Raw genomic sequence first — 25,678 nt, 5'->3', positions numbered from 1 at the left:
GTTTACCCTTCTCACTCTAAGCACAGCCACCTGGCAAGGAGCAGGGAAGGTTCACCTAGTACTAGTCCGCAGGGTGAACAAAGTGGTGAGTTACTAGCTAGGCTGAGAAGGTTGTGTGGGGGATGCGGGTCCAGCCCAGGGGAAAGAGAGCGCACAGCAGGACCCCGTGGGACCTTGGAAGTCAGGGCCAGCCAGCTGCCCCACACATCTGTGTTCACATGAACCCAGCTCTCAAGACAGAGGGCTAGAGATCAAAGCCAGGGGCCTAACTGTTCTCTCTCTCCTCTGTTTAGCTGTTAGGAGCATTTGGCAACCATGGGTGAACTTGGATCGGTTGGTTCCACTGTGTTCCGTGGTCTTAATTCAGAACCCTAGACAGCGAATGGGTAAGGCTAGGGGAAGGAAGGACCCTGGTGGTGAAGTGGGGGAAGCTGGTGAAAACTGGCGCAGTGAGCAGCCTGCACACTAAGCCCGCTTCGCGTCTCCCTAGCTCTGAGAGCCTGGACATGTTACTGTGCTCCAACTCTACCTTCTGTCAAGAGAGGGGATCGGTTGTTCTCATTTGGGGGTGCGTCGACCCTGGGGAGAAGCCCTTTGAAACATGCGGGGGAAATTTTTGGTTGTCACAGTGACTGGGGCACAAAATGCCAGTGGCGCCCCGAACGAGACGCGCTCGTTCTTACCGCCCTTCGGGCCATCAGCATTTCTCTGTCATCTGCGTCTGTGATAGTCACTGCTGCCGGCCGGCCGGGAACCTGGGGGACCCTGTGTCAATGTGCACATCTCCCCCCAGCCCCTTGGGACAGCTGGTTGCTGGCCCTAACTTTAGGATCTTGAGCGCCACAGATGCTCTGTTCTCACTTATTTCCTGCTTGGAAGCTGAATCATTCTTGAAGTAAGAAGATTTGGTTGAATTCGGTTGGAGAGGCCAATTACAGACACTACAGACCACTCTCGCTCCCTCGCTCGCTCATTCTGGCAGCCAGCGAGAGAAGAAAACTGGTTTGCTCCAGTTCTCACTGCGTTCTCGGAACAACTGTGCCTTCGGGCCTTTGTTGCCCGGTGCAAGGCTGAGCAGCGCCCTCCTTGGGACACACTGGGAAATGCACAGGAATGCCTGCTCTGGGAAAATGCCTTGCCTTGAGGACAAAACACCCCGCGGCTGTGACGAGCCAATCAGACCCCAGGCAGCCCCTGGGGGAGGCAATCAGACCCCAGGCAGCCCCTGGGGGGAGCGAATCAGACCCCAGGCAGCCCCTGGGGGAGGCAATCAGACCACAGGCAGCCCCTGGGGGGAGCGAATCAGACCACAGGCAGCCCCTGGGGGAGGCAGTCAGACCACAGGCAGCCCCTGGGGGTGCCTTAGTTAACACAGAGGAGAAAGAGCCTGGTTTCAGTGTTCACCTGCTCCGTTGGCCAGTTGCTCTTGTGCAATACGTGAGATGTGCAACTGTATTTAGTGGCCAGACCCTCTCATTCCCTGTCAGCCTGGTGACCCAGCCTTGGCTTCACTGAGGAGCCTCTCTCTGACTGCCTTGTGGTTGCCCGAACCTACCAGCACATCCCTCCCAGACTCTAGCTCTAAGGAAATGGATCCAGGTGTCCAGCCCCCATGACCTGACCTTGCAGATTCCAATTTGCTTGTCCACTCACCACACCCGACTTTCTTCTATGCAGTCTACTTTAGTCCTTGCCTCCCAAATAATGCTTATGAAATTTCACCTTCACACTCTCACACCCGTTCTTTGTGCTTCCCTGTGATCCAGCTATTTGAAAGCTTGGCTCATTTTTGCTTCTCTGGGAAGCCTTCTGAGATGGCCCCAGCACAGGAATCACCGAAAATACTCCCTGTATCTCCTTTTGGGCACAGACTATACAGCTCATGCATTGGTAGCCCTGCTGCCCAAGATTTATAAGTTCCTGGAAGGTACGAACTGAATTTTATATCCTGTGACTTAGCTGAATTCCTGTATCAGTTCTAGCAATTTTTTGGTGGTTTCTTTAGGGCTTTCTACATAGACTATCAAGTCGTCTTCAAAGAGTGAAAGTTTGACTTCTTCTTTGCTGACTTGGATGCCTTTTATTTCTTTTTGTTGTCTGATTGCTGAGGTTAGGATTTCCAGTACCATGCTGAACAACAGTGGTGATAGTGGACGTCCCTGTTGTGTTCCTGACCTTAGGGGAAAAGAACTACCCTACGACCCAGCAATTGCACTACTAGGTATTTATCCAAAGGACACAAGAATAGTGATTAGAAGGGGAACACACACCCCAATGTTTCTGGCAGCAATGTCTGCAATTGACAAGCTACGGAAAGAGCCCAGATGTCCACTGGCAGCTGAATGGATAAAGAAGACGTGGTGTGTGCGTGTGTGTGCGCATGCGCACGTGTGTGTATAAAATGAAATATTACTCAGCCATCAAAAGGAATCAAATCTTGCCATTTGCAATGACGTAGATGGAACTAGAGGATATTATGCTAAGCAAAATAAGTCAGTCAGAAAAAGACAAATACCAAATGATTTCACTCACATGTAGAATTTAAGAAACAAAACAGATAAACGGGAAGGGAAGGAAAAATAAAATAAGATAAAAACAGAGAGGCAAACCATAAGAAGAGTCTTAACTATAGGGAATAAACTGAGGGTTGCTGGAGGGGAGGTGGGTGAGGGGATGGGGTAAGTGGGTGAAGGGCATTGAGGAGGGCACTTGATGGAATGAGTACTAGGTGTTGTATGCAACCGATGAATCACTAAATTCTACCTCTGAAACTAATAATACAATATATGTTAACTAACTTGAATTTAAAAAAAAAAAGAACCAAATTGGGGGAGACTTGGCCCCCATGCTCACCTACTTAAGAAGCTCAATGAGCAGTTACCATAGTAACAAATAGCTTATCTTCCTGTTCTCTCTGATCAAAACAGACAGACAGATAAACTGTTAAAGAGCAAGAAAGATGAGGATGCTCTCAGAAAAGACACTTGCTTAAAACACCAACGCTCCTCAAACTTATTTGACAGCCCAGTGATGACTCAACAATGTTAAACATTCGATGGAACTAGTGTCCTGTGAAATGCACCTTGGGGAAAACTGTGTAGCCCCCTGGCATGCACAGATTCAGCTTACTTGGTTTAAATAGTTCCAGATGGAATGAGCCTATAGCATGGTAACTGGCAGCACAAATCTGAATCATGCTCGCTGCCTGGCTGGGGCTCTGGGCAAAGGTCTCAGTGCTGGGGGACAGGGACCCAGAGACCGCTCCCTCATATGGCTGGGCTGGTCTCTGCCCATGACTGACTGAGTCTATGGCAATGCTTATGGGGAAATAAAGACACTGAATCTCCATGAATACTGGCCACCACATCAGAGATAAGCCTTTACTCTGATTTAAATTGCTGGTTAACTTATTGTGAGAATATACACAGGGAACACTGCATTCTAGAAGGAACATGCCATCTGCAGAAACTCAGGAGCCAATATAGCATTTCTTATTTGTCACTGAGGGAATTTGAGATGGTCCAGAGCCATATATAGTCCACAGGTGTCAAGAATCCGTGATGATGATGATGATGGTGATGATGATGGTGATGATGGTGATAGCCAACATTTACTGATAGTTCCTTACACGCCAAGCACTGTCCTAACTCATGTTTTCCTGACAGCAATGCTATGAGATGAGCAGTGTATTCATTTTACACATGAGGAAATGGAGCAACGGGGCTGGTTCCTCATTTCAATTCCTTTTATGTGAATTGTGACTTCTAAGATCTAAGTGCCAAGTGACTGGTGGAGACCAAACCAGCCAGACGATGAAGTGGTACCTGGGTCCCCCAATCCCTTCATCTAGCTCCCCAAGAGCTGAGAGCCTTACCCAGAGCCCCAGCCCAAGGCAGGTGCGATTCAAATTTGTGCCTCAGCAGAACTGCCAATTACCATGCTATGGGCTCATTCCTTCTGGAATAGTGTAAACCAAGAAAGTTGAATCTCCTTTGAGAAAAAGTCTCTCGTGTTCCAGTTTAGAGGTGCCATTTCAGACGGGAGGCAGCACTAAGTGGGCACGTGCAGACAGGAATGGCCTCAGTTGTGGGCCCAAGGTTGGGAGGGGATGCCTGGTTTGCCTGAGATTCTGCATTTCTTTCATGCTCCCAGGGGATGCTGATGTTCCTGCACTGTCCCAAAAGAGGGCATGGTGCTCGATTGCAGGTAGAAGTAACCTTGCACTTGCAAGGCCTGGGCTTTAGTCCCAGCACTGGCCCCCAGCTGCTGTGTAGCTTCTGCAAGCCTCTTCCTCTGGGCCACAGTCCCTTCTCTTTAATACTTGGAAAAACGCTATTCCCTGCCCTCCCCACCCCCATATAAGGCTGCTGAGAGCCTCTCCTTTAGTGTGGGGGACAGTGCTTGTCACCTCATGTTTGAACGCACTGCTTCTCAAGAAGTCCTTTCCAGCCCCCCCCACTCCCCCGCCCCGGGCTCGTGGCTGCCCCGCACTGGTGATCTCCATCACATGAGAACCGGCCTAACCACCCCTCTCTCGGGGACACACAGATCTGTCGTCTCCAACAGAACCCCAGAGACAAACCCCAGACAAAACCCAGGGATACATTCTCTCTGCTTCTTGGGATGATACGTAGAGGTCCCTGGGTCCTAGAAGTGAGTCACTCAGTTTATCATGCTTCCCTCATCTGGGGACTTAGCATAGAGCGGTGGTAATGGAGTCATCCAGGCACAGCCTTGAGTGTTGAGTGTTGGCTGTGTAACCCCAGGCAAATGACCTAACCTCTCTGAGCTTCAGTGTACTCATCTGTACGTGTCATGAATGACAGTACCTATGCCATGGGGCTGCTGCAAGGGGCTGGCACATCATCAGTGCTTCATCTTTGCTATAACCACTGTTACTTGGACACTGGTTACAAGAGAGCACTCTGGGATATACTGTAACAGTAAACTCTTAAAAACTGCCTCTTAAAAATATGTTCTTCTCTCCTTATGAAATCAATATTTTGTCTGAGGTTGAGCACACGTGATGTTTAAAACTAACAAATAGATATCAAGGGCTTCTAAAAATTCTAAGACTCCCTCGCTCTTCGTGGGTCCTGCCGCTGTCCACCGCCCCCACCCCCCCACCCCCTGGCAGCAGCTGCTGGTGGTTTAGGGCAGTGCTCCCCCAGGTCAGGGGATGCCAGCTATCCCCGGTGCAGACCTGAAGTCCTCCTGCTGTATGCTGTCCCTTTGTCCCGGAGATCTAGCCCAGGCAGGGAAGAACTTTTGGTTTCATCATTAACTTCCAGATTGCCTCCTGCAGGAATCACAAGGACCTCAAGACAGGGGTCTGGAGCAGCCAGCCAGAGATTCAGCCCCTCCGGTGGCTTCCTTGACCTTCCCATCTGAGGGCCAGCGTCTGCAAGGAAGGAGGACAGGGAAAAGAGCTGGAAGAGCCCTGCTGTGAGCTTGCACTTGCCAGGCATTCATCTCCCCACAACTACGTGGGGTGAGGGACTAGCTCGAGCGGCACAGTGGCAGAAACTGATGAGTGGCTGAGCCAAATGAGCAGAGCAGGTGTCTGCCATCTAATAATGCCCCTGTCCATCTAATATTGAGGGCAGGAAGGAGAGCATATCTACTAGAACATGAGAGTAAAGGGAATGTATGGTTAAGAACAGGCTCTGGAGCCAGACTGATTTAAACAAGGCTCAGTTACTTCCCAGCTGTGTGACCTCAGGTGAATCAGTCAACCTCTCTGTGCAGCAATTTCCTCATCTGTAAAATGGGAAATAATCATACCTAACTCATAGGACTGATTTGAGGGTTGGGATGCCTGGGTGGCTCAGTCAGGTAAGCGTCTGCTTTCAGCTCCAGTCGTGATCCTAGGGTCCTGGGATCGAGTCCCGCATTGGTCTCCTTGCTCAGCGGGGAGCCTGCTTCTCCCTCTGCCTGCCACTCCCTCTGCTTGTGCTCTCTCTCTCTCTCTGACAAATAAATAAATAAAATCTTTTAAAAAATGATTTAAGGGTAAAAATGAGTTGATAAATATCAAGCAATTAAAATACCGCCTGGCACCTACATAGCAAGGACTCTATAAATGTTAGATATTATCGTTCTTGTTATCAAATTAAATACTATGAAGGTAGGAATCTTTGCCTGTTTTGGTTACTGGTCTGTTTTAGAACAGTGTCTAGTACTTAATAGGTGCTCCATAAATATTTCTTGGGCAAATGAATATTGTTGCAAGCAGATAAACCGGTTTTTTGTAATGCAGACATTATTTATCTTGGCCAGCAGAGGGCAGCAAATAGCTATAACCGACGCTAATTCTGGGCAAGGGTGATTTAAATGTTAATTTCGAAGGCTAATAGGGCTGTCCTTCCTGAGCCAGCTGGTGGGTTAAAAGGTTGCCATTGCACCTGTATGAGTGGCCCCTACCCCCCCAATCACCTCTGTGTCAGTTGGAATGATTGGCAGAAATTTCAACTCACAACAAACCTTATTTCGATTTTTTTTCTCACCTGCCCAACTTCTTCTCAGTTTCCTCTCCACTCCCTCTCTCTTCTTTCCCTTCCTTGTCCTTGCTCTGAGTATGTTTCTCACACACACCCTCCTCTGCATCAAGCTAGTATACAGTACACTCTCCCAAATCTTATCCGTACAACTGCTGCCTGTCTTCCAAACCATGACGTCTAGAGTGCATATCCTTATGCAGTATTCTTCCCAACTAATGAGGCGGAACGTGCATAATAAACACGAACATTTGATTTGATCAAAGTAGGCCCAGAGAGGTACTGTAACTTGGCCAAGGACACACAGCGATTAGTTGCAGAGTGGGAGCACTGGCCAGGGCCTTCTGCTCTGTCCACCCCATTCCGTCTCCACTTGCTTTTTTCACCCGCAGAGGAGGCCCAAGTGGTCCCTGTGTGCTGCTCTAATCGCCGCAGCTGTCAGCTTCTGGCCCCGGATGCTGTCCCCCTGGGTGCTGGCACAGAGGAGCAGATTGCTTTCCAGGGCAGCTCACTCAGGGGCCCAGGGTCAGCGGACGGGAGGCCACCACTGCCTACTCACTCCTCAGCTCGCCCAGCCCCGGCCCACAGCTCTCACGTTTCCTCTGTGACCAGTGCAAGCCTGCCTTCCCCAGATGGTGCATTTCCTTGGCACTGACGGGGCCCACACCACCAAAATCAAAGGTGCGTTTCTTGGGAGCCTCTGGGGAGCCCTTGGGTGGCAGAACCCAGAATGCAGAGCCGTCAGCTGGAATACAGCTGGAATGGTTCCCCAGCTTCAGCTGGCAGCTCCCGACTCTCAGTTCCTGGGGTGGGCACCCCACTGCTATGGCCTCCCGAGTTTGCTTAAGATTCTGTCTTTCCCAATTATTATAAAAAAAATTATGCCGGGGGTGCCTGGGTGGCTCAGTCGTTAAGTGTCTGCCTTCGGCTCAGGTCATGATCCCAGGATCCTGGGATTGAGCCCGGCATTGGGCTCCCTGCTCCGTGGGGGGGGCCTGCTTCTCCCTCTCCCACTCCCCCTGCTTGTGTTCCCTCTCTCGCTGTGTCTGTCAAATAAATAAATAAAAACTTAAAAAAAAATTAAAACCTTTAAAAAAATTATGTCAGGGTAACTATTTGGAGAAAATATTTAATTGAGATTCCTACTGAAAAACAAATTCCAGATGAATTGACGAGTCGAAGAAAGAAAACTGAAAGAGGAAAATTTTTAAATTAGAAAAAACAGGGGTCATCCACTCCATTACCTTGCATTGTTGGTGCAGCATTTCCACTGGGTCAGCATGCGAGGGACGTCATCCAGGCGTCTGCTGGGAAGATCTCCTGTGGTGGCTGCTCCTGTCTGTAGCTCAGTCTCTCAGGGTCCCTGAACTGGAGACATTCTGCTTAACTGGGAGTGAAGACCGTCTCCACCTGGGCTCACCCTGCTGGAAAGAGTTGCTGATATAGGAGCCACCTGAAGGAGCTCAGAAGAGCAACAAGAGGTGTGGGGCTGCAGAGCCAATAACTGATTGGGATCTATTATACTAGTGCCCCCCAGACGGTGATGCCCGGCAGATCTGGATCAGGCGCCCCTTATTACTACTATAGGACATCATTAGCACACAGCCTCCTTTATGATTCTTAGAATCAGGGCTGGTGAGGACTTGAGAGATTACCTAGTTCAAGGCGGGAAGTATGTGTGGCTCGGGTGCCCTGAGTGTCCCAGAGCAAAGTTACATGCAGAGCTAGGACCAGAATTCACTAAAAAGCGGTAATTGTCCTGGAGCACCTACACACTTCGCAGATTCCAAGGTCTGACTTTTGTCCCAAGATTTGCTCTGCGGTAGCTGTCATCCTCCGTTTGGCCAGAAGAGGGCAGACACTTGCCATCGATGGAGATGGAGAGCAGGAAGATCTTTTTTAGGCTAGAATAACATCTCCCTAATAAGGTCATTCTGCTCTAATGAGAGCTGCAGCTGAAAACACAATTCTTGATGTTTCTGCTACAAATATGCTACTCGAAAGACAGTGAGGTTCAGAGACTGAAAATCTCTTCTTCATTCCAATTTCAACATTTTACCTCTCCGAGATTCATTCTTTATTATGTGAAGTACGATCTCCACTACGTGACCATCCAGAGGTGATATTAGGAGGAAAATAGGTAAATTAGAAAGTTCCTTATTACAAAACACACACAAAGAAAGGGAGGTCCACAGCAATGGAATGTGTGTGTGTGTGTGTGTGTGTGTGTGTGTGTGTGTGTGTGGAGAAGAGAGCTAACAAAGGAGAGATGGTCAAGCTGTGGGAGGGTTTTCTGGTCTTGGATGAATAGATTTGTAAATCCTCTGGCAATTGAAACCGACCCATTTGGCACTTGGAAAGGCCTTTACTACTTGCATTTATATTTCAAACTGTGCTTTACCTACTGAATCTGTGTGAGAATAGTGAACTATCACTGGGATACTTGCAAAGTCCTACAATTAAGTTGAAAAATATTGCTGAATATAAAAGAAGGCATTGGTGATATTCATTTTTTAAACTCTTAAGTGTTTGAGTGGTTACATGGTCACAAAAAGCAAAAAAGTAAGATGTGGGTATTTTTAAAAACCTGGTGCCATTTTCTGAGGATGTCGAGCCCCAGGAGAAGTATTCTTTTCACACTAATCTGTGCCAGCCAGAGCAACACTGCAGTCTGAGTATCCCATTTTGGAACAGCGAGGAACTAGAATGCAGTTAACAGGCAAGCAGTCACAAGGGAAGGGTCTGGAAACCAGGTCTGCCGGAGGGGTTTTGGAACTGAGACACGAACCTGGAGGAGAGCAGCCCTGAGTGGGAGAGGACCTACAGGAAGGAATTCAGTAACAAAGTCAAAACCAAAAAGGAAGGGCTGGTCTCGATACTGAAGGGCCTTCTCAACAGCCGAAGCCAAGGGCATTGCTCCCGAGAGGCAGCTCTGGACACTGGACGGTTCTAGGGGTGCCTAGAAGACCCTTCTGATGTCCAGAGAAAAGGCATCGCTGCATACAGTCTTGGCAACCAAGTTATCTCTACCCAGCCAAAGCAGTCATGCATCAAAACATGCTGGGTGAGAGCAAGCTTGCAGTAGTCAGAATGGTTCTCAGAGCACCACGGGATGAAGGCAGCTGGAAAGAGAGGGGACAAAGGTATAGTCGCGTGAATGTCAGACTGTACCAGCGAGTTCAGCCAAGTCAGGGGCACTAACATATCCCGAAAGGAGCAAGGTTGGCTTGAATGGAAAAAAAAAAAGACAAGGGTCCTAAAGAATGTAGGTTTCCACTGCAGTCAGACTGAGATTAGGATTAGCCACGGCGTGTTCACTCACTCACCAACCCTCCCCGACTGAATTCCCACACTCTGCTAGGCACTTTGGAGGGAGCTGTGTGTATTTTCTTTGGAGGCTCCGGGATGATCCGTCAGGCTTCACTGTGGTTGAGATGTTGTCTCTTTCTTCTGTGTCCTCCTTTAGCCTCCATGATTACCCGACATGGCAAAGGAGACCGTGCCTGGGATGATGGAGCCACAGGGAGTATGTGCACGCTGCACTGTAGGAGTTCATGGGCACTGCGGTCTATTGAGATTCCCCAATGTGACCAGCCAGCTCGCACAGCCTGATCGGTTTGAAAGAGCTGATAAAACATAGTTTCTGTAACTGTCAAGGTGAGAATGAGACCCAAGACCAATCTCCGTTCTGATTTTCTTTCAGCCTTCTCAAAAGTACCTGCCAGGGTGTGACTTAAGGGCTCCACCAGCTCTGAGAGATGTGCTGAGGGACTCGGGCATCAGAGCTGAGTCAGGGATCTACCTCCGTTCTGAGAAAGGTTAAAACGCCCTGCAGGTCATGCGGGGAACCACTTACATCGTTATTACGGACATTTCCTTCCCGGAAGAGGAAGATGTAGGAACACCTAGTGAATACCCAATGTGACTGAATAACATAAAACTGATTTTGTTTTCTCTTTGAAACAGCAACTGTTATTTTATTTGCTTGTTGAATATATTGGTGAATTTTCTTATTTTTTAAAAGCAGGTAATTGGGAAGCTTTATACTTCTTTTCTATCATATTCTTCAAAACAATCTGAACATTTTAGGACAGCTTGTAGAACTGGGGGTATACATGGCCAATATTTTTTTTCTCTAGATTGATGGTCCTTAATAAAGGCTTCTTCTCACCTTTTGGAGAGTCTCTTGAACTTTCCACAGATCGAAAATGGTTGTGTTCAACATGCACTCTTGAAACTGAGAACTTCTTTAGCAGAAGGCCAACACTCATTTCGTATTTGTGGAGACGACAGAACACCCCGAGGGACGGGCTGCAACCTCTCTCCTTTGGACTTCGTTTCTCCTCTAACATCCATCCGCTATTTCTCTCCCATTTCAGGATAAAAGTATCCTTTCACTCTTTCAAAACTAACCCTTCAACTTGTGTCCTTGATCCCAAATCTCTGAATTTCCTTGGGGCTTATGTTACCTCACCATCACCTTGACCTCATGGCTGGCTCTTACTCCTCAGGTTTACAAACTCAGTCTAGTTCTCTCCTCAGACGACAAAACACAAGCCCTCCCTTTACTCTGGTTCCTCCTGGAGCAACCACCCCACCTCTTCCCTTCCCAACATGACCACCCATTAATTCTGCTCCACATCTGTCTAACTTCTGTCCTGCCACTTGAGAAGGTCACAGACTTCCAAACCACCAAATCTCACAAGCTTTATTCCTTAAATGCTGTCAAATCTCTCAGGATTTCTAACTTCTTTCCCCGTGAATCTGGCTCTTTCTTTGGCTTTTTTGACAACTTGCATTTTTCTGGGTAGTCTAGCCTCATTTTCTTTCTCTCACGAGGCTGTGCCCAGTTCACCACTCTTGCCAGTTACCTTCCCTGCTGCTTTGATGCTCTGCCCCAGCTGTACTTGTTCTTCTCAATGATAATGACTGCCAACCCTCCTGCCCCCAGTGGTCTGCTTTACCTCTCATTTCTAATTGTTAGCTTGTCAATTCTTGCAGAAGATGGCTTTTAAAACTCAGCCCAGGCAAATCCAGGTTCATCGTCTTGCCCATTGTGGCAGATCTTTCCTGAGTGTTTGCCCAGCTCAAAATGGGTTCTTTAGAAACTGACCCCGATCCATAGGGTGAGCCACTAGCAGCAAGCTGACTTGATTTCCTGAACACAGTTGACTGGCAAAGAGACAGGTGGCTGCCTGAGGCTGAGCTGCTCACATACTCCCTCCTAGTTCTGAAGTGAGACAGAGACTTGGACTGGGTGTAAATGGTAACAGCTTGAGGGGAAAGGTCCATGAATTCCTGGTGCTGGGGTCTCTTTAGAGTTGTCCCAGTTGCCAATCTTTCTGGTTAACTGCACTCTTCCACGGATCCAGGAGATACTCTAGGAAAGCTCTAGTAAGTTCTTCTTTCGGCTAAGGTTGCTAGTTGGCTTCTACTACTTTACAGACCTTTAAGTAACAGACCCACTGACACATCTCTAGGAATCTCGAATTCTGTCAAGGACCTTACCATTCCCTCACCCAGCAAGGGCTTGCTTGCGATTTGACTCTGCTCTTCATTTTCATGAGGCTCACATTCAGAACGCTCAAACCATGTCGGCTTTATCTCCAAGTAACTTCCTCTCCACGTCCTCTACCGTCACCCTAGTTCTAGCCTTGGGAACCTCTTTGCTGAGCCCATCCAGCTTCTCCTTGAGCCACTCATCATTCTGATCATATCGCTTCCGTGCCTAACACCTTCGGTTCAGTCCTACAGCTCTTACCATAGCATTCAAATCCCTGGTACATGGGGCTCATCTGCTGTTTCCACTCCTTCTATGTGCCAACCAGGCCTGAGGACCAGCCTCATCCAAACGTTCTCTGCTCTTCACTTCCTCTATGATTTTTGGACTGTGGTTCCCTCTGCCCTTTGGCCTTGGTAAAATCTTACTTCTTGAAAGCCTATTTCAGGCCTTTCCTACCTCCTTAGGAGAAACTCTCCCTCCAGCCTGCTGGACAGATCACTAGTCATGTTTTGCATTCGTCTTCCCTTCCCGACTGCAAGGCACAGGCTACACTGATTTCCTGGCACCGCAGTGGTTGATCAGAAGGTAGATGTTGAATGCGTTGGGTCACATACCATCACGTGTTTACTAGGACAGGAAAAGGCCTTGGAGAAGAGCCAAAGCCAAAGTGTGTCTTTCCATCATGGCTTGGCATGACTTTAGCCAAAATCAGGGACAAGAAAGGATGGGGGCTGCTGAGTGGGTAAATTCCATGGCATGTGCCCCGGACCCGCAGGCATGTGTGTGTGAAAAACACTTACAAAATGGTTTCTCGATCCAGGAAGAGCACATTTATACGGCATAGAGCTGAAGAAACACTTCCATATACTTTAACTCGTTTAATTGGCACGGCAACCCCGTGAAGCTGTTAGTTTAGGAATGCCAGTTTGTAGGCGAGGGAACAGTCAGGTCACGAGGCTTCAACAAGGTCACACTGTTAATGACGACAGCAAACTGTGCCTTCCAACACCCGATCCAGTATCCTTTCTCTCTGATGTGCCATGTGGCCTCTCCGATGGCAGAGTTAAAATACAATGAAACCAGCTACTTGGGAAGTGAGACTAAGGGGGTGGGGTGCTGATGTCTGCTTGTACATTCTCTAACTTTTCTTCCCCACGTGTGAGCACTCATTGCCAGCCTAGGGAGGTTAAGCACCTAGCACAGAAAATATTACCCTATTTCCAGAAATTGATACCACCCCCCGAAGCACTCTGATTTGGTGGCAAAATATTTTAATTTTTCATAAAGCTGTTTCCCCAGCCATTCCCCACCCTGCAGAGTCAGCAGGGAAAAGATTCTGTGGGCACTGGTGGAGGAGGCGGACGACGTGTGCGTATACATATGTGCATATACATACAGGTTTATTTAAACGATCAGATCTACACTTTTGGAGGCTGTTGGAAGCATCTTATCAAAAGAAAACACATTTTAAGCAAGAGGTTAAAAAAGCTTTTCAGACCCAAAGGCCATTTAATACAATAAATCCTACTCGGGTAGTTTAGCAAACATTTTTTTAAAACCCACATCCAACAGACTGGTTAGTATTGGATATACAGATTTGGTTTCAAAGCTGAAATGCCCCTGGCGTAATAGACCTTCTCACGAAGTTCAGTTATTTTATATTATGCCATAAAAAATAGGGACACATATCTATTGACAACTTAAATATTAACTCAATAGGCTACTTGGTGATATAAATAGGAAAAAAAAAACAAAAACAACAAGTGGTCACAGACTAGGTTTGAGAAGACTATAACACCAGCCTATCCTGGCCTGCAAAGATGTTAAAATCTACCCTAGAATCTAAAACAGGAAAAAGAGTCAAATATTCCACTCCATATAGACCCCGTCTGGCCCAAACCATCCCCCAAGGAGAACACCCCCAACACATGAGGTTTACTAACCACCTGCTACAGATGTTACTATGTCCCTAATTAACAATGATCACAGAAAATGTGTCATATCAGAGGTTTTGTTATCATACACAACGCATTAGTGGCCGCAGGAATCGTCCTCGGAGAGCACAGTCAGAAGGCGAACTAACAAACGTCTATGCTGCTGGCCCAGGAAACCACAGCGAGGAGTCTCGAGCATTCGTCTGCACGCTCCCCACTCTAGCTAGAGGGGCCGGGATGTGGGGACCGTCCCAGCCAGGTGCTGCAGCCTCTTACTCCTGGGCCTCCTTGCGGGTCAACTTGTAGATCTCGGTGGGTCCGTCCACATGGGTGATGGTGGTGGTGAGCTGGAGTTCCTCCCCACTGTGGACACCCAGATCACCTGAAACAGGGTTTTGGTGTTAGACGTGTGCAAGGAGGAAGCAGCAAGCTGGGATTCGCCTCGGTAACACTGGCCCAGCACCAGCCCTCTTCCACATCCCGAGCTTCTGGAGACCACCAGGGCACCACAACCTGGGCCAATGCGCACCCCTTTCAGACTCTAGTACTTTCAGAGCATTCCTGTCTCTCAGGGAAGAGATATTAATGACAGATGAGTCAATGATGCTTCTATCATGTGTAGTCATTATTAACATTTAATGAGAGCTTACTTTGGACCTGACGCTATTCTCCATGCTTTCTATGTAATCGGAGTTAATCCTTCCAAGAGCCACCCCAGGTGGGCGCAGTGATCGCAGCAGCAGCTTTAGAGATGAGGAAACAGGGAGGGAAGTAAGGACACTGCCCCAGGTGGAGGGGCAGACACACGACAGGGCCGGGAAGGAGGCCGGGGAAGGAAAGTCTGACTCCAAGGCCCCGTGGTGTGGACTAAGCCAGCACAACACGCCTCCCCAGCGATGGGGAGGGACACACGTACACACTTGCTGTGAGTAATTTACAAAGCAGCTACGCCATGCGAGGGCAAACAAGACCTGCCTATATTTACCAACAGATAGGGCAGGGGAGTGCATGTAATACATTGAGAAACGTTCAGGGGTTTTCTTCTCCTGGGGGAAAAAAAAGAAAAATCCCAGAAATGGGCTCTGAACTTTCTGCTGCCCCCAGGATTCTGTACACAACACCGGTGTTTTGGACTCATCATCAGTGACAGACGTGTTCCCCTCTGCTAAAACGGAAAAATGCGGTTTTTTCTCCACTAGCAAGAAAAAAGTAAGTTTCTGTAAATTGAAGAATCCTACCTGCCATAAGGCAAACTAAATGAACATATAGCTGGCAAAAGGAAAATGGAAAACATTAGGACATAACTGCTGTCAGACTGTGTCTGTGTGGGGTGCACACGGACTTGCAGATTTGCAGAAAGAGGTGCTGGAGAATGAAAGCTCAGGGTTACGTCTGTGATTTTTTTTTTTTTTTTTAAGATTTTATTTATTTGACAGAGAGAGAGAGACAGCGAGAGAGGGAACACAAGCAGGGGGAGTGGGAGAGGGAGAAGCAGGCTTCCCGCGGAGCAGGGAGCCCGATGCGGGGCTCGATCCCAGGACCCCGGGATCATGACCTGAGCCGAAGGCAGACGCTTAATGACTGAGCCACCCAGGTGCCCCACATCTGTGATTTTTATATTTTATATGTCTATGTTTATTACATATTATATTTTATTATATTATTATATATCATATTTTTATATTTATACTGTATACACATACTTTCTGGGACTAAAATTTTTCCTAGTTCAAAGCACAGAATTAAATAAATAAGTGCTGTTTTCAACTGGGCTTGAAACTTAGAAGAAAGCTTTGGCCCTATGCTTACAACTAATGTCTTGTCACTAGTCTGAGAACTGTTGGGCATCAATGCATCTGCTGGCCTCAGAACCCCAGGAGCCACCCCACATGCTGGTCCCACAGGCTGCGTGGCTGGTGCTCTTCACGTGTGCCACGTGGTATTCGTTCTTCCCCACAGACCCATTCTCAGCAGCCGTGCGGCTGAATCAGTCTTATTAAATGCTGGTCTGCGGCTCTCTGCCTGAGACTCGCTACTTTCAGTAGCTGGGTCATTAGCTGTTGAGGAGGACTGCTAACGGTAATTGGGGCTCTCTGCACAAGGGTCCGATCCACAGGACTGGGGGCAGAGCAAGTAATGAAGGGGGTGTATCAGCCCAGGCTCCAGCACGTCCAGCTCTACCCTCCCTTGGGCCAGCACACAGACCAACAGGGTGCAGAGGCTGTAGAAGACTTATGCAGGGCCCCCGGGGGCCACACGGAACCGTTATTTGTACAAGCAAGTTTTCCCAGGTCACCAGCTTGCTTTCTCACTGCTGCAACTTCTAGCCCACTCCTTAGTCTAGCACAATTGCCTAGGCCTCAAATTTCTCCGTCAAAGTTAGTTCTGGATTTGCATATCTGGGTGAGCCATCAAAACTTCAAAGCCACTGTCAGGATGTGGATGTCTGTGTGAGTCATTAAAATTTCAAAGAAAGTCCTGACCACCCCAGTAAACCCATTAGCACCTCCAAGTGTTTACCTAAAGAATCCCTTTCACTGAAGACTTAAAAATAGACACATTCTAGAATGTAATTCTACTCAGGTTTTGAACCCAAGGTGCTAATTCTTTAAGCTTAAAATGCGGTTCTCATTAGCATGTCCTAAAAAACGTGTATGATTCTACAGATTACTTGAGCCAAATTACTTTGGCTTCCTTATTTTAATAAGCACCCATATTGGTCTTTATCATGTGCTGACACCGTTTTGAACACTTTACAAATACAAATATATTTAATCTTCACACCAGTGCTTTGACAGAAATGCTGTCATCATTTCCATTCTATTGATGAAAAAACTGAGGCACAGAGAGGTTAAGTAACTTGCCCAAGGGCCAGGTTGGTAAACTGTGATGTGGGATCCAAACCAGAGCAATAAGGCTCCAGAATCCAGGCTGTCAAACCTTTAGGCTATGTTGACTCTTTGTAAACAATCTAGTTTCTAACAGCCAGAGAGACTGCCAGCAAAGGATGAGTCCACACGCAACGTGTTATGGTCATAAACATATACATGCAATAATCCGGATGAAATGTTCAGGATGTTAACTTTGCTTCTGTATTTGGTGAAAGAGAATTTATGGCACATAATTTATCAGTGCACAGGTAGTAAAGACAGCTGTTATTTTTTAGTATTTACCCTATGCACTATTAGGGGCTCAGCATGCCCTGTATTTCTTTATAAACAGGAAGACACTGAGGGTCGAATAGGCAATTAATTTTTCTAATGTGATTCAGTTTGCTCCCAGCAGAGCTGGGATGAGGACCCAGAGCAATGGGACCCTGGCTGGCCAAATCTATGACTCATCGCGTGTGGTCTGATTGTACCTTGAAGGCCAACTCTCCCCCCACCCCTTAGGGGGTGAATGTGGGAATATGGCAGTAACATGGCAGGAGTGGGGATCCCTCCATTTCTTTCCAAATTCCATCAACCCCTACTTCTGCCAAGGTCTTGCTCCATCTGTTATTCTCCCTCTCTCTTGGCTTCTGCTACTTAGTGCACAAACATGCTCAGAGTCTTTTCTAAGACAAAAACAACAAAAACAAAAACACAAAACCCTTTCCGAAAATGTAGTATGTTTCTTGTTTAGGGAAGAGGAGAAGAATAAATGGGGAAAAAATTTAAAAAGGTAAAGAAAATAATTCTTCAGTTTGCATTAAGCCTCTTTCCCTGCTTATGGTGTCAGGTCCTCTCAGCTAATTAACAAGGAGATGAGAGCTTGTTTCTGTCTAACCGTTGTGAAATGAGACTAATCTCTGGCATTGGATTTAATCACCAAGGACTATCAACGGATCCATATTTATGATATGGCATCCACAGGTATGTAGCTGCTTGCTGCTTGATTCTCACTGACTGGAATGCATCCTGGAGACACAGAAAGCCATATAAACTACACTATAATGAGACACCAATAACCACAGCTCCCGAAGACTGGCATCATTTTAATGATGATTCCTTGTGTATCTGTGGCTATTGTAGTAAAAGGAAAGAAAACTCGCTAAGATAATTCCAAGACTGTTTCACAGAATCTGGGAGACCAGCAGTCTTCGAACATTATGGGGCTACCTAATTCTGTCCTCACAACCACTAAGGCAAATGAACACCCCACTGCCCAGATCTGGAAGCCAGAAAGCTCCCACACCATGAGTTCATATTTCTTTAGGTCATACTCAGTCCACATTGGAGCCAGGATTCCAAACCATCTATGTCTACCTCCAAAGCTTATGTTCTTTCTAGAACACTCGTGACTTCATGCTGAGCCATTCCCCACCTACCTTCAAAGTACCTCCAGATACCGAGTACCAGGCAATTCCAAGAGGGTGGACACAATAAAACCTAGACATTTTGAGTGAAAACTTAATGTTACGGGCTGAATCATATCCTCCCAAAATTTATTTGCTGAACTCCTAATTCCCAGTACCTCAGAATGTGACTATATGTGGAGATAGGGCCTCTAAAGAGGTAAGGAAGTTAACATGAGGTCACAGGGGTGGTCTCTAATCCAATACGACCTATGTCTTTATAAGAAAAGGAGATCAGGATACAGAGACACACAGACTGAAGACCATGTGAAGACACAGAGAGAAGACCATCTACAAGCCAAGGAAAGAAACCTCCAAAGAAATCAGTCCTGCTGAGACTCTGACCTCGGACTTCTTGCCTTCCGAGCTGTGAGAAAATACATCAGTTTCCGTTGTTTAAGCCTCTCAGTCTGTGGTATCTGCAACAACAGCCTTCCCAAACTGAAAAATTTAGGAGGCAGAAAGTCACTCCCAAGAAGGTGACTGAGAGTGGGGTGATAGTCATTCGAGGAGCCGGGCAAAGATGCTTTGCTTTGCCTGGGAAAGGAAAGATCAGGTCACTGGAAGGACAGCAGCCCCGGGAGAGGCGGGAGGCAGAAAGTGCCCAACTCCACCCAGCAGAGCAGGACGTGCTAGGCTGGTAGTGGCTTGTCGCCAGCTTCCCATCTTCATTAGGAAATGGGAGAAGGCCACGGAGACCCACTTCAGAGTCTGGGTCCAGTCCTGGTGGTAAGACCACTTCCATCACTGCTCACAGACATCAAGAAGCCAGGCTAGCCACGGGCGGGTCATCTCACACGCAACCAGGGGAAAGGCCTCAATAAAAGGCGGCCACTGTCGAAGCCTCATGACTCAAACCCAACATTTATTGCGGCAACAAAAGCCAAAGCCACCTTTCCTGTGAAACAAGCAGCAGGAGACCTTAGAAGCCTCTGGCAGTAAAACTGACACAGCGTGGTAGCGAGCTACCAAGACATGGGACCCGGGGTTGCTGCTGTGGCTTCCAGCAGAATGAGTGTGTCAGACAGAAGACATTTAGCGCGAATAGAAATAGAAAGGAACCAGTTGGCAATTAGAGTGTTCCTGTTCCCTTCGTCATAGTCATCCAGTCAGGAATTCCGTTTCTCAGGCTTTTTTTCTAAAACCTTCTGACAAGAATTCTATAGACGAAATAACACAAAAATGAAAGCTATTATTAAGAATTGTCTGACTTCATAAGCAGCTCCAACTTTTTTTTCCACATGAATTGGTGGCTGAGGGGGTTTGGACAGTTCGCTGAGCGTGCAGAGCATCAATGCTGAGCCCCTGGGAGATGCTGCCTTCGTTCCGCCCTAAGATTAACATCAGCCTGCTGCAATTCGTGTCTGCCTGGGAAGACATCCAGAATGATTCACAAATCGCTTATGGAAACAGGTAAAAAGAACAACTTTAATGAGAAGGCAGCAGGAGCTGGGCAGAAAATGTGAATGGTCCTTAAAAGAAAGAGGTCTAAAATATCTTTGCTAAATTAAAACAAATGATATGTCTGTTTGTATATATGTGTATACCAACATATACAACATGTATGTACACACACATATACACATAAAATGATTATATTTAAAGATAAACATATATGTATGTATATGAAATACTTGACGTGAGAACGTTTATATCACCAGCTATGGTAAATCAACCAACGAGATGGAACCCAGAGCTCCACACCTTTGCAGCACCAATCAGCTGCTAAAAACATGAAAGTGTTCTGGCCTGGAGCTGTTCCGCCACGTCCCGAGTTTCTAGAGGCAGCCAAGGAAGCCTTGTCTCTCAGACCAGGCTGCTGGCTCCACGAGAGCAGGGACTGTGTCTTAGTCCCTCCTTTGGGCTTCATGTCACTCCATCTGATCAAACCTGACACAGTGCTAAGTACTGAGGTACTCAGCGGTTCATTTCGAAGGGTCACTTTCTGATCCACACAATAAAAGAGAAACAGATGTATAAGAAAAAAATGCTCTTTGGAAAGCCAGCCTTTCTAGAACCTGCCATCTGCTTTGTTTCTCTCAGTCCATTCCTTGACCAAAAGGGAGAAGCCAAAATCTATGCTCTCTGCTTTCATTTCCTTCCTACCCACTCCCTCCTGACAGTTCTTGGCATCTCTCTCCATGTCCAAACAAAACAACCCCTCTCAATATTCTTTCTCTTTCCTTAGCCCCTTTGGCTGCATCAGAAACCACCTGCCAAGTTCCTGGAAAGGAGCTTTTTCCAGATGTCCATCCAGGATCCATCTCACAAAGGCAAGAAGCACCACACACCTGGGATTCATTCTCCATAGCAAGAGATCTGAGTACTTGGCTCTGGACCTTAAAAGCAAGGGAGTGGGGGAGCCCAAGCCACCTTAAAAATAAAAACTTTCCATGAGAAAGGAAAAGGAGCACGGGAAGGCTGGGGGAGGAGAAGGGATGTCATCCAGAGACCCAGAGAATTTAAAAATACAGTGTATCCCCCTAGGAGTTCGTTTTCTAGGTTTCCATGTAATATTTCAAACTAGCTCTTTCCAAGGAGCTTCAAAATCTTGGCAAATGCTCCACAACTCCTGGGAGACACTGTGTGGTCTGGCCGGTAGACGAAGAGATGAAAAGTGAAGGAGGGCAGAGAAGGAACATGATCAGAGAACCCAGCGTGGAAAAGCCCCTTCCAAAGGCACGAGGTCACAGCATCATGTGGGACTGGAAGGACACACCAAGCTGCGGGGGGCTCACGGGCTGCTGTGAAGTCACGGCCGATCATGTTACCATCATAGAACTGCTAAGTTGTGTGACTCGTGTTTATGACTGGAACAGGGTCCCAAAAGAGTCTGCCCATTTAACTGCTTGAAGAATGTTTTTTCAGCAAGGGCCCTACTGGCATTTTAGGCTGGCTAATTCTCTACTACAGGAAACTGTTTTGCTCACTGCAGGACACCCAGCATCCTTAGAACGTGGCCTCTAGACACCAGTGGCACCTCCCAGTCATAGTGACAATCCCAAACAAACAAACATGAATACTTTTGGCAAGGGATTTGGGGGATATGACCTCCTGGTGAGAACCAGCTTTTGAGCTTTCTGTGAAATTACAGGTCAAGCTGCCTTCAACCGAAAAAAAAAAAAAAATCTGATGGGAACAGATCAAGTGCTATTCTCATCTGCAAGGTTTCAAGCCTCAGAGGGCGGCTGCTATGCAGAGTAAGAAGCCTTAATGGGAGCTGCCTGATACCTGGCTTGCAAATCAAGCATCTGGCCCAACAGGGTGGCAGGCAGTCAGCCTGTCTCTGCAGGGATGGCCACAGCTCTGGCTTCCCACGTGCCTAAAAGTGCTAGGATGGGCAAATTCTCACCAGTGTTGGGAAACCCCTCACCTGTGACAGATCACCCTCTGAGCTGCCCCTTTATGACAGAAACCGCTCTTCTTTGCCAACAGGAAGAAAGAGAACCCCACAGAATTTCATGGTTCCAAGACTTTAGGAGATCACACAACTGGGAGAAGTGGTGCACAGAGGTTAGGCAGTGTGCCAATAGTCACATAACAAAAACCACCGGAATAGTTTACATAAAGTGCCTTAGTACGTGGTCAGTATGCAGTAATGACGGCCCATTAGTAGTGTCATTCCAACTTCCCAGGAAGTCCAGTGACTGCTTTATAGGGCATTTCCCTGGAAGGCAGAAACTTCACCTACTGGGTTCCTGCTTAATACTCTCAAGTCAAGGACACATCCATGTGATTTCTGTCAAAGTCCAACAGGATGACCATGAAATGAAATCGAGATTCTTGTTCACAAGCCCAGAATCCCTTCCTGCTGGCGTTCTGGAGGTCCACTGTTTGAGAGGCTACGTGCCACCATTTCCCACGCTGAGTGAGACCAGCCAAGGAGCAGGAAGGAAGACAGGCCTGAAGGACACTCTTACACAGAAGAGAGAGGTATAGTATTGGAGGCAGATGGTGGCTGAGAATCATCTACGGCCCCAACCTTCAACAGAGATGCCCCTCACTTCTCACACCATCTCTCATGTCATCACCCTCCTCTCCTTCTAACCCTAACTCTCTAGATCATTGGCCCATCTGTGAAATATGAAAACTAATCTAGAACTCTCATTTCTAAAGCATTAATTCAACCAACATTTTCAAAACACCCTTAAGAACCTGTCCTTGCTCTTAAGGAGTCAGTATTCCAGAAGGAGAGAAAGAAGATACAGGCAAATTCATCTACTACCTTTATACAGCAAGTGTCATGTGAAAAGTATAATCGTGTTTCCCCAGGCCTATTCCTTAGAACACTACTTCCAGAAAAAAATGCACTGCTTGGAAAAAGGGGTCCAGGGCCAAATGATTTAATAATTTGGGGAAATGCTGTTACTCTCACCTATTTAAAAAGACCTATAGTAAAAATTAACGTATTAAAGGCATTAAGATGTCTTGCAGTAAAAACCTCATTAATGCTGATTAAAAACCCAATGGTTCTCAAATTTGTTTCACTACTAAAACCTATCAATATTCCGTGGCAACAATATTCTATTGAATGTAGTTTGCTGGACTCCAACTAGGGTGATCAGGAATAGGTTTCAAGAAAGAGGAAGCATTTTGAATGAGCCCAGGAGACGGGCAGGGTTTTATTAGGCCCAAAGGGACCCAGGGAATGAATCCATTCATTCAATACACACATGGTAAGCACTTCCCGTGAGCAAGGCCCACCCGCAGTGCCACGGCCGACATGCAGACTGTAAAGCCCTGGTCTCTCCTCCAAGGCAGTGAAGGGCACTGGCTCTGATTTGAGAAAGAGCATTCTAATACTTGGGGAAGAGCCAGAACATGGCGAGGGTAAAGCCAGTGTGAAAAAGACAAGGCAGAATAAGGGCGGAGACACACAGTGTAGGACTGAGTAGTCAAAGAAAAAGGAGCTATCAGATCTGTTGTTTACCAGGCCACCTATTCCAAGTTAAGAGCATGGCCTAGAGCTGTGACAGTCATTTCCCTCTGCTGTGGCTGGAACAGACACCCCAGGCAAGCGCTTCCCTTCTCTGGGCCTCAGTTTCATCATCTACAAAACAGCCAGACTGGCTAAGGTTCCTAAGGCTCCGTGTGGCAGCAATCGCACTTAGGGAGAAGGCCATGGGGACAGAGGAACAGCTATTGGTCTGGATGCATGTTAGCAGCCTTCCACAAGAATGAGCAGGAGAAAAACAAAGCCAGCTCAATCTTCGACTCTCAGAACCCAGGCCCATTCCACCTGATAGCTTAAGATCATGCTTCTCAAATCAGAAGAATAAACCTAGCATAATCTCCAAGAGTCAATTTTGCTCAAAAAATTGAGGAAAGCAAATTTAAATTTTATACTAAAACTGGCACCTCAGACTAAAATGCAATCTTCTCAATGTTTGAAGATTTAAAAAAAAAGAGACAACGACTTAAAGAAGTATCTGCCTTGTGCTGGCTTTTTTTCTTATGGCTCCCCAGTCCCCAGGGGTGCTCACTGACATTTGCAGGGAAAGTCTGACTGGGGAACCCAGAGCCTTTCCTAAGTGGATCTTGTAGAGACTGAAGCTGAATTATCCTGAATAAAGCTCTGCTGAAGAGACTGAAACTCACCATTGGACTGGTCTTCCCCATAGTTCTTATGGGATGGCGCATACAAGAACATCAGAGCAAAGACATACAGGTTCCACATCCCATAAATGCCTGTGAAAAAGGCACTGTTCACCTGGACAGTGACGCCGCCCCACTTCCAATGGCCTTCTGTCACCTATGGGAAAAGGACAGTAACATTCAATTGGAACCAAGAAGAAATATAACACTGACACAGGAACCAACCAACACAAAAACCAAATGTCTTCTACATATGGGAAAAGTAAAGGGCCATGTAAGACTTCTTTTTTTCTTTTTAGATTTTTTATTTACTTATTTTAGAAAGAGAGAGAGAGAGAGCATGCGCTCGAGGGAGCACAAGTGGGGGAAAGGGCAGAGGGAGAAGAAGCAGATGCCCCGCTGGGCAGGGAGCCCGATGCATGTGGGCTCGATCCCAGAACCCTGGGATCATGACCTGAGCCAAAGGCAGACGCTTAACTGACTGAGCCATCCAGGTGCCCCTAGGACTCCTTTTTAAATCAAAATCATACTAGTATGAATTTAGGTTCACTGAGGGTTTACTGTGTGTCAGGTACAAAGTCAGTGGTTCTCATGTTGGCTGCACATCAGAATCACCCAGGGAGTATCTCTTTCTTAAATAACAGTACATAGTTACCCCTAACTTAAGGAAACTGTGTTTGAGTCTCACACTTATCCACAACTATAACCCCTCCTCTGTAGTCTATCTTCGCAGCTCGATGTAAACTCCCTGCAGGCAGAGACCACTTCTGACTTGTTCACTGCCATACCTTGGTGCCTGATGCCCCACAGTGGAGTGAAGACAGTGAAGTGAAGACAGGCTGATTAAATAATCAAATGAAGCCTTAACGGTGAGTAGCTTTCCTTAGTGGGGCAGCGTGGGGAAGCCGAAAAGACACAGGCTTGGAGTCAGAGACCAGGATTCAAATGCAGACTCCACCACTCACTCTCTGTTTAATGTAAGAGAAGAGTTAAGACTCTAAACCGCAGTTTCCTTAGGTACAAAATAGAGGGGACGCCTGGGTGACTTGGTCGGTTATGCATCTGCCTTCAGCTCAGGTCATGATTCCAGGGTCCTGGGATCGAGTTCCATGTCGGGCTCCCTGCTCAGTGGGGAGTCTGCTTCTCCCTCTCCTTCTGCCCCTGCTTGTGCTCTCTCTCTTGCTTGCTTGCTCTCTCTCGAGTAAATAAATAAAATCTTAAAAAAAAAAAAAAAGTACAAAATAGAAACTTGCAGGGTTACTGAGGAGAATTAAGTAAAAATGTTTCAAGAAATTTCCTAAGACAATAAACAATAAATCTTATGTCTATATAATGTCACTCTATGTAAGTCACTCATGAAGGTAATTATGAAGCTTTCACACACCTTACAATTCTCCAGGAATGTTTTGAGGCAGCTTTTGTCTATGTTAATGACTTGGTAATTGTTTGGAGGGCTGTCTGATGACGTATGGATTACACTAAGAACTGTCAACAGAACTATTGAGCCGAGTGACTAAAAATTTGTGCCAGTTCTGAGATCAATGAAATGATTCTGGGGGCGCCTGGGTGGCTCAGTCGTTAAGCGTCTGCCTTCGGCTCAGGTCATGATCTCAGGGTCCTGGGATCGAGCCCTGCATCGGGCTCCCTGCTTGGCGGGGAGCCTGCTTCTCCCTCCCCCACTCCCCCTGCTTGTGTTCCCTCTCTCGCTGTGTCTCTCTCTGTCAAATAAATAAATAAATAAATAAATAAATAATAAATAAATAAATAAATAAATAAATAAATAAATAAAAAGAAATGATTCTGACCACTTCTG

General features: G+C 46.9%; 1 protein-coding gene across 3 annotated transcripts in view; it reads right to left on the bottom strand.

Moving 5' to 3' along the window:
- Window positions 1-13,383: 13,383 nt before the first annotated feature.
- Window positions 13,384-25,678, bottom strand: part of WLS (Wnt ligand secretion mediator) — a 98,847-nt gene continuing 86,552 nt past the window's right edge. For 2 of the 3 annotated variants that reach the window (XM_036123031.2, XM_036123030.2), the window contains 2 exons: window positions 23,869-24,022; window positions 13,384-14,316 (listed from right to left, as the gene is read on the bottom strand). In XM_036123031.2, coding sequence (XP_035978924.1) covers window positions 14,207-14,316; window positions 23,869-24,022 — 264 coding nt within the window. In that variant the 3' untranslated portion in view covers window positions 13,384-14,206. The remainder of the gene's footprint in view (window positions 14,317-23,868; window positions 24,023-25,678) is intronic. The other variant, XM_078072937.1, reaches the window with a different exon arrangement.

Source organism: Halichoerus grypus, chromosome 5 (assembly GCF_964656455.1).
Source record: "Halichoerus grypus chromosome 5, mHalGry1.hap1.1, whole genome shotgun sequence".
Classification (NCBI taxonomy): domain Eukaryota; kingdom Metazoa; phylum Chordata; class Mammalia; order Carnivora; family Phocidae; genus Halichoerus; species Halichoerus grypus.
Note: the sequence above shows the minus strand (reverse complement) of the source record. Positions and strands in the feature narration are given on the sequence as shown.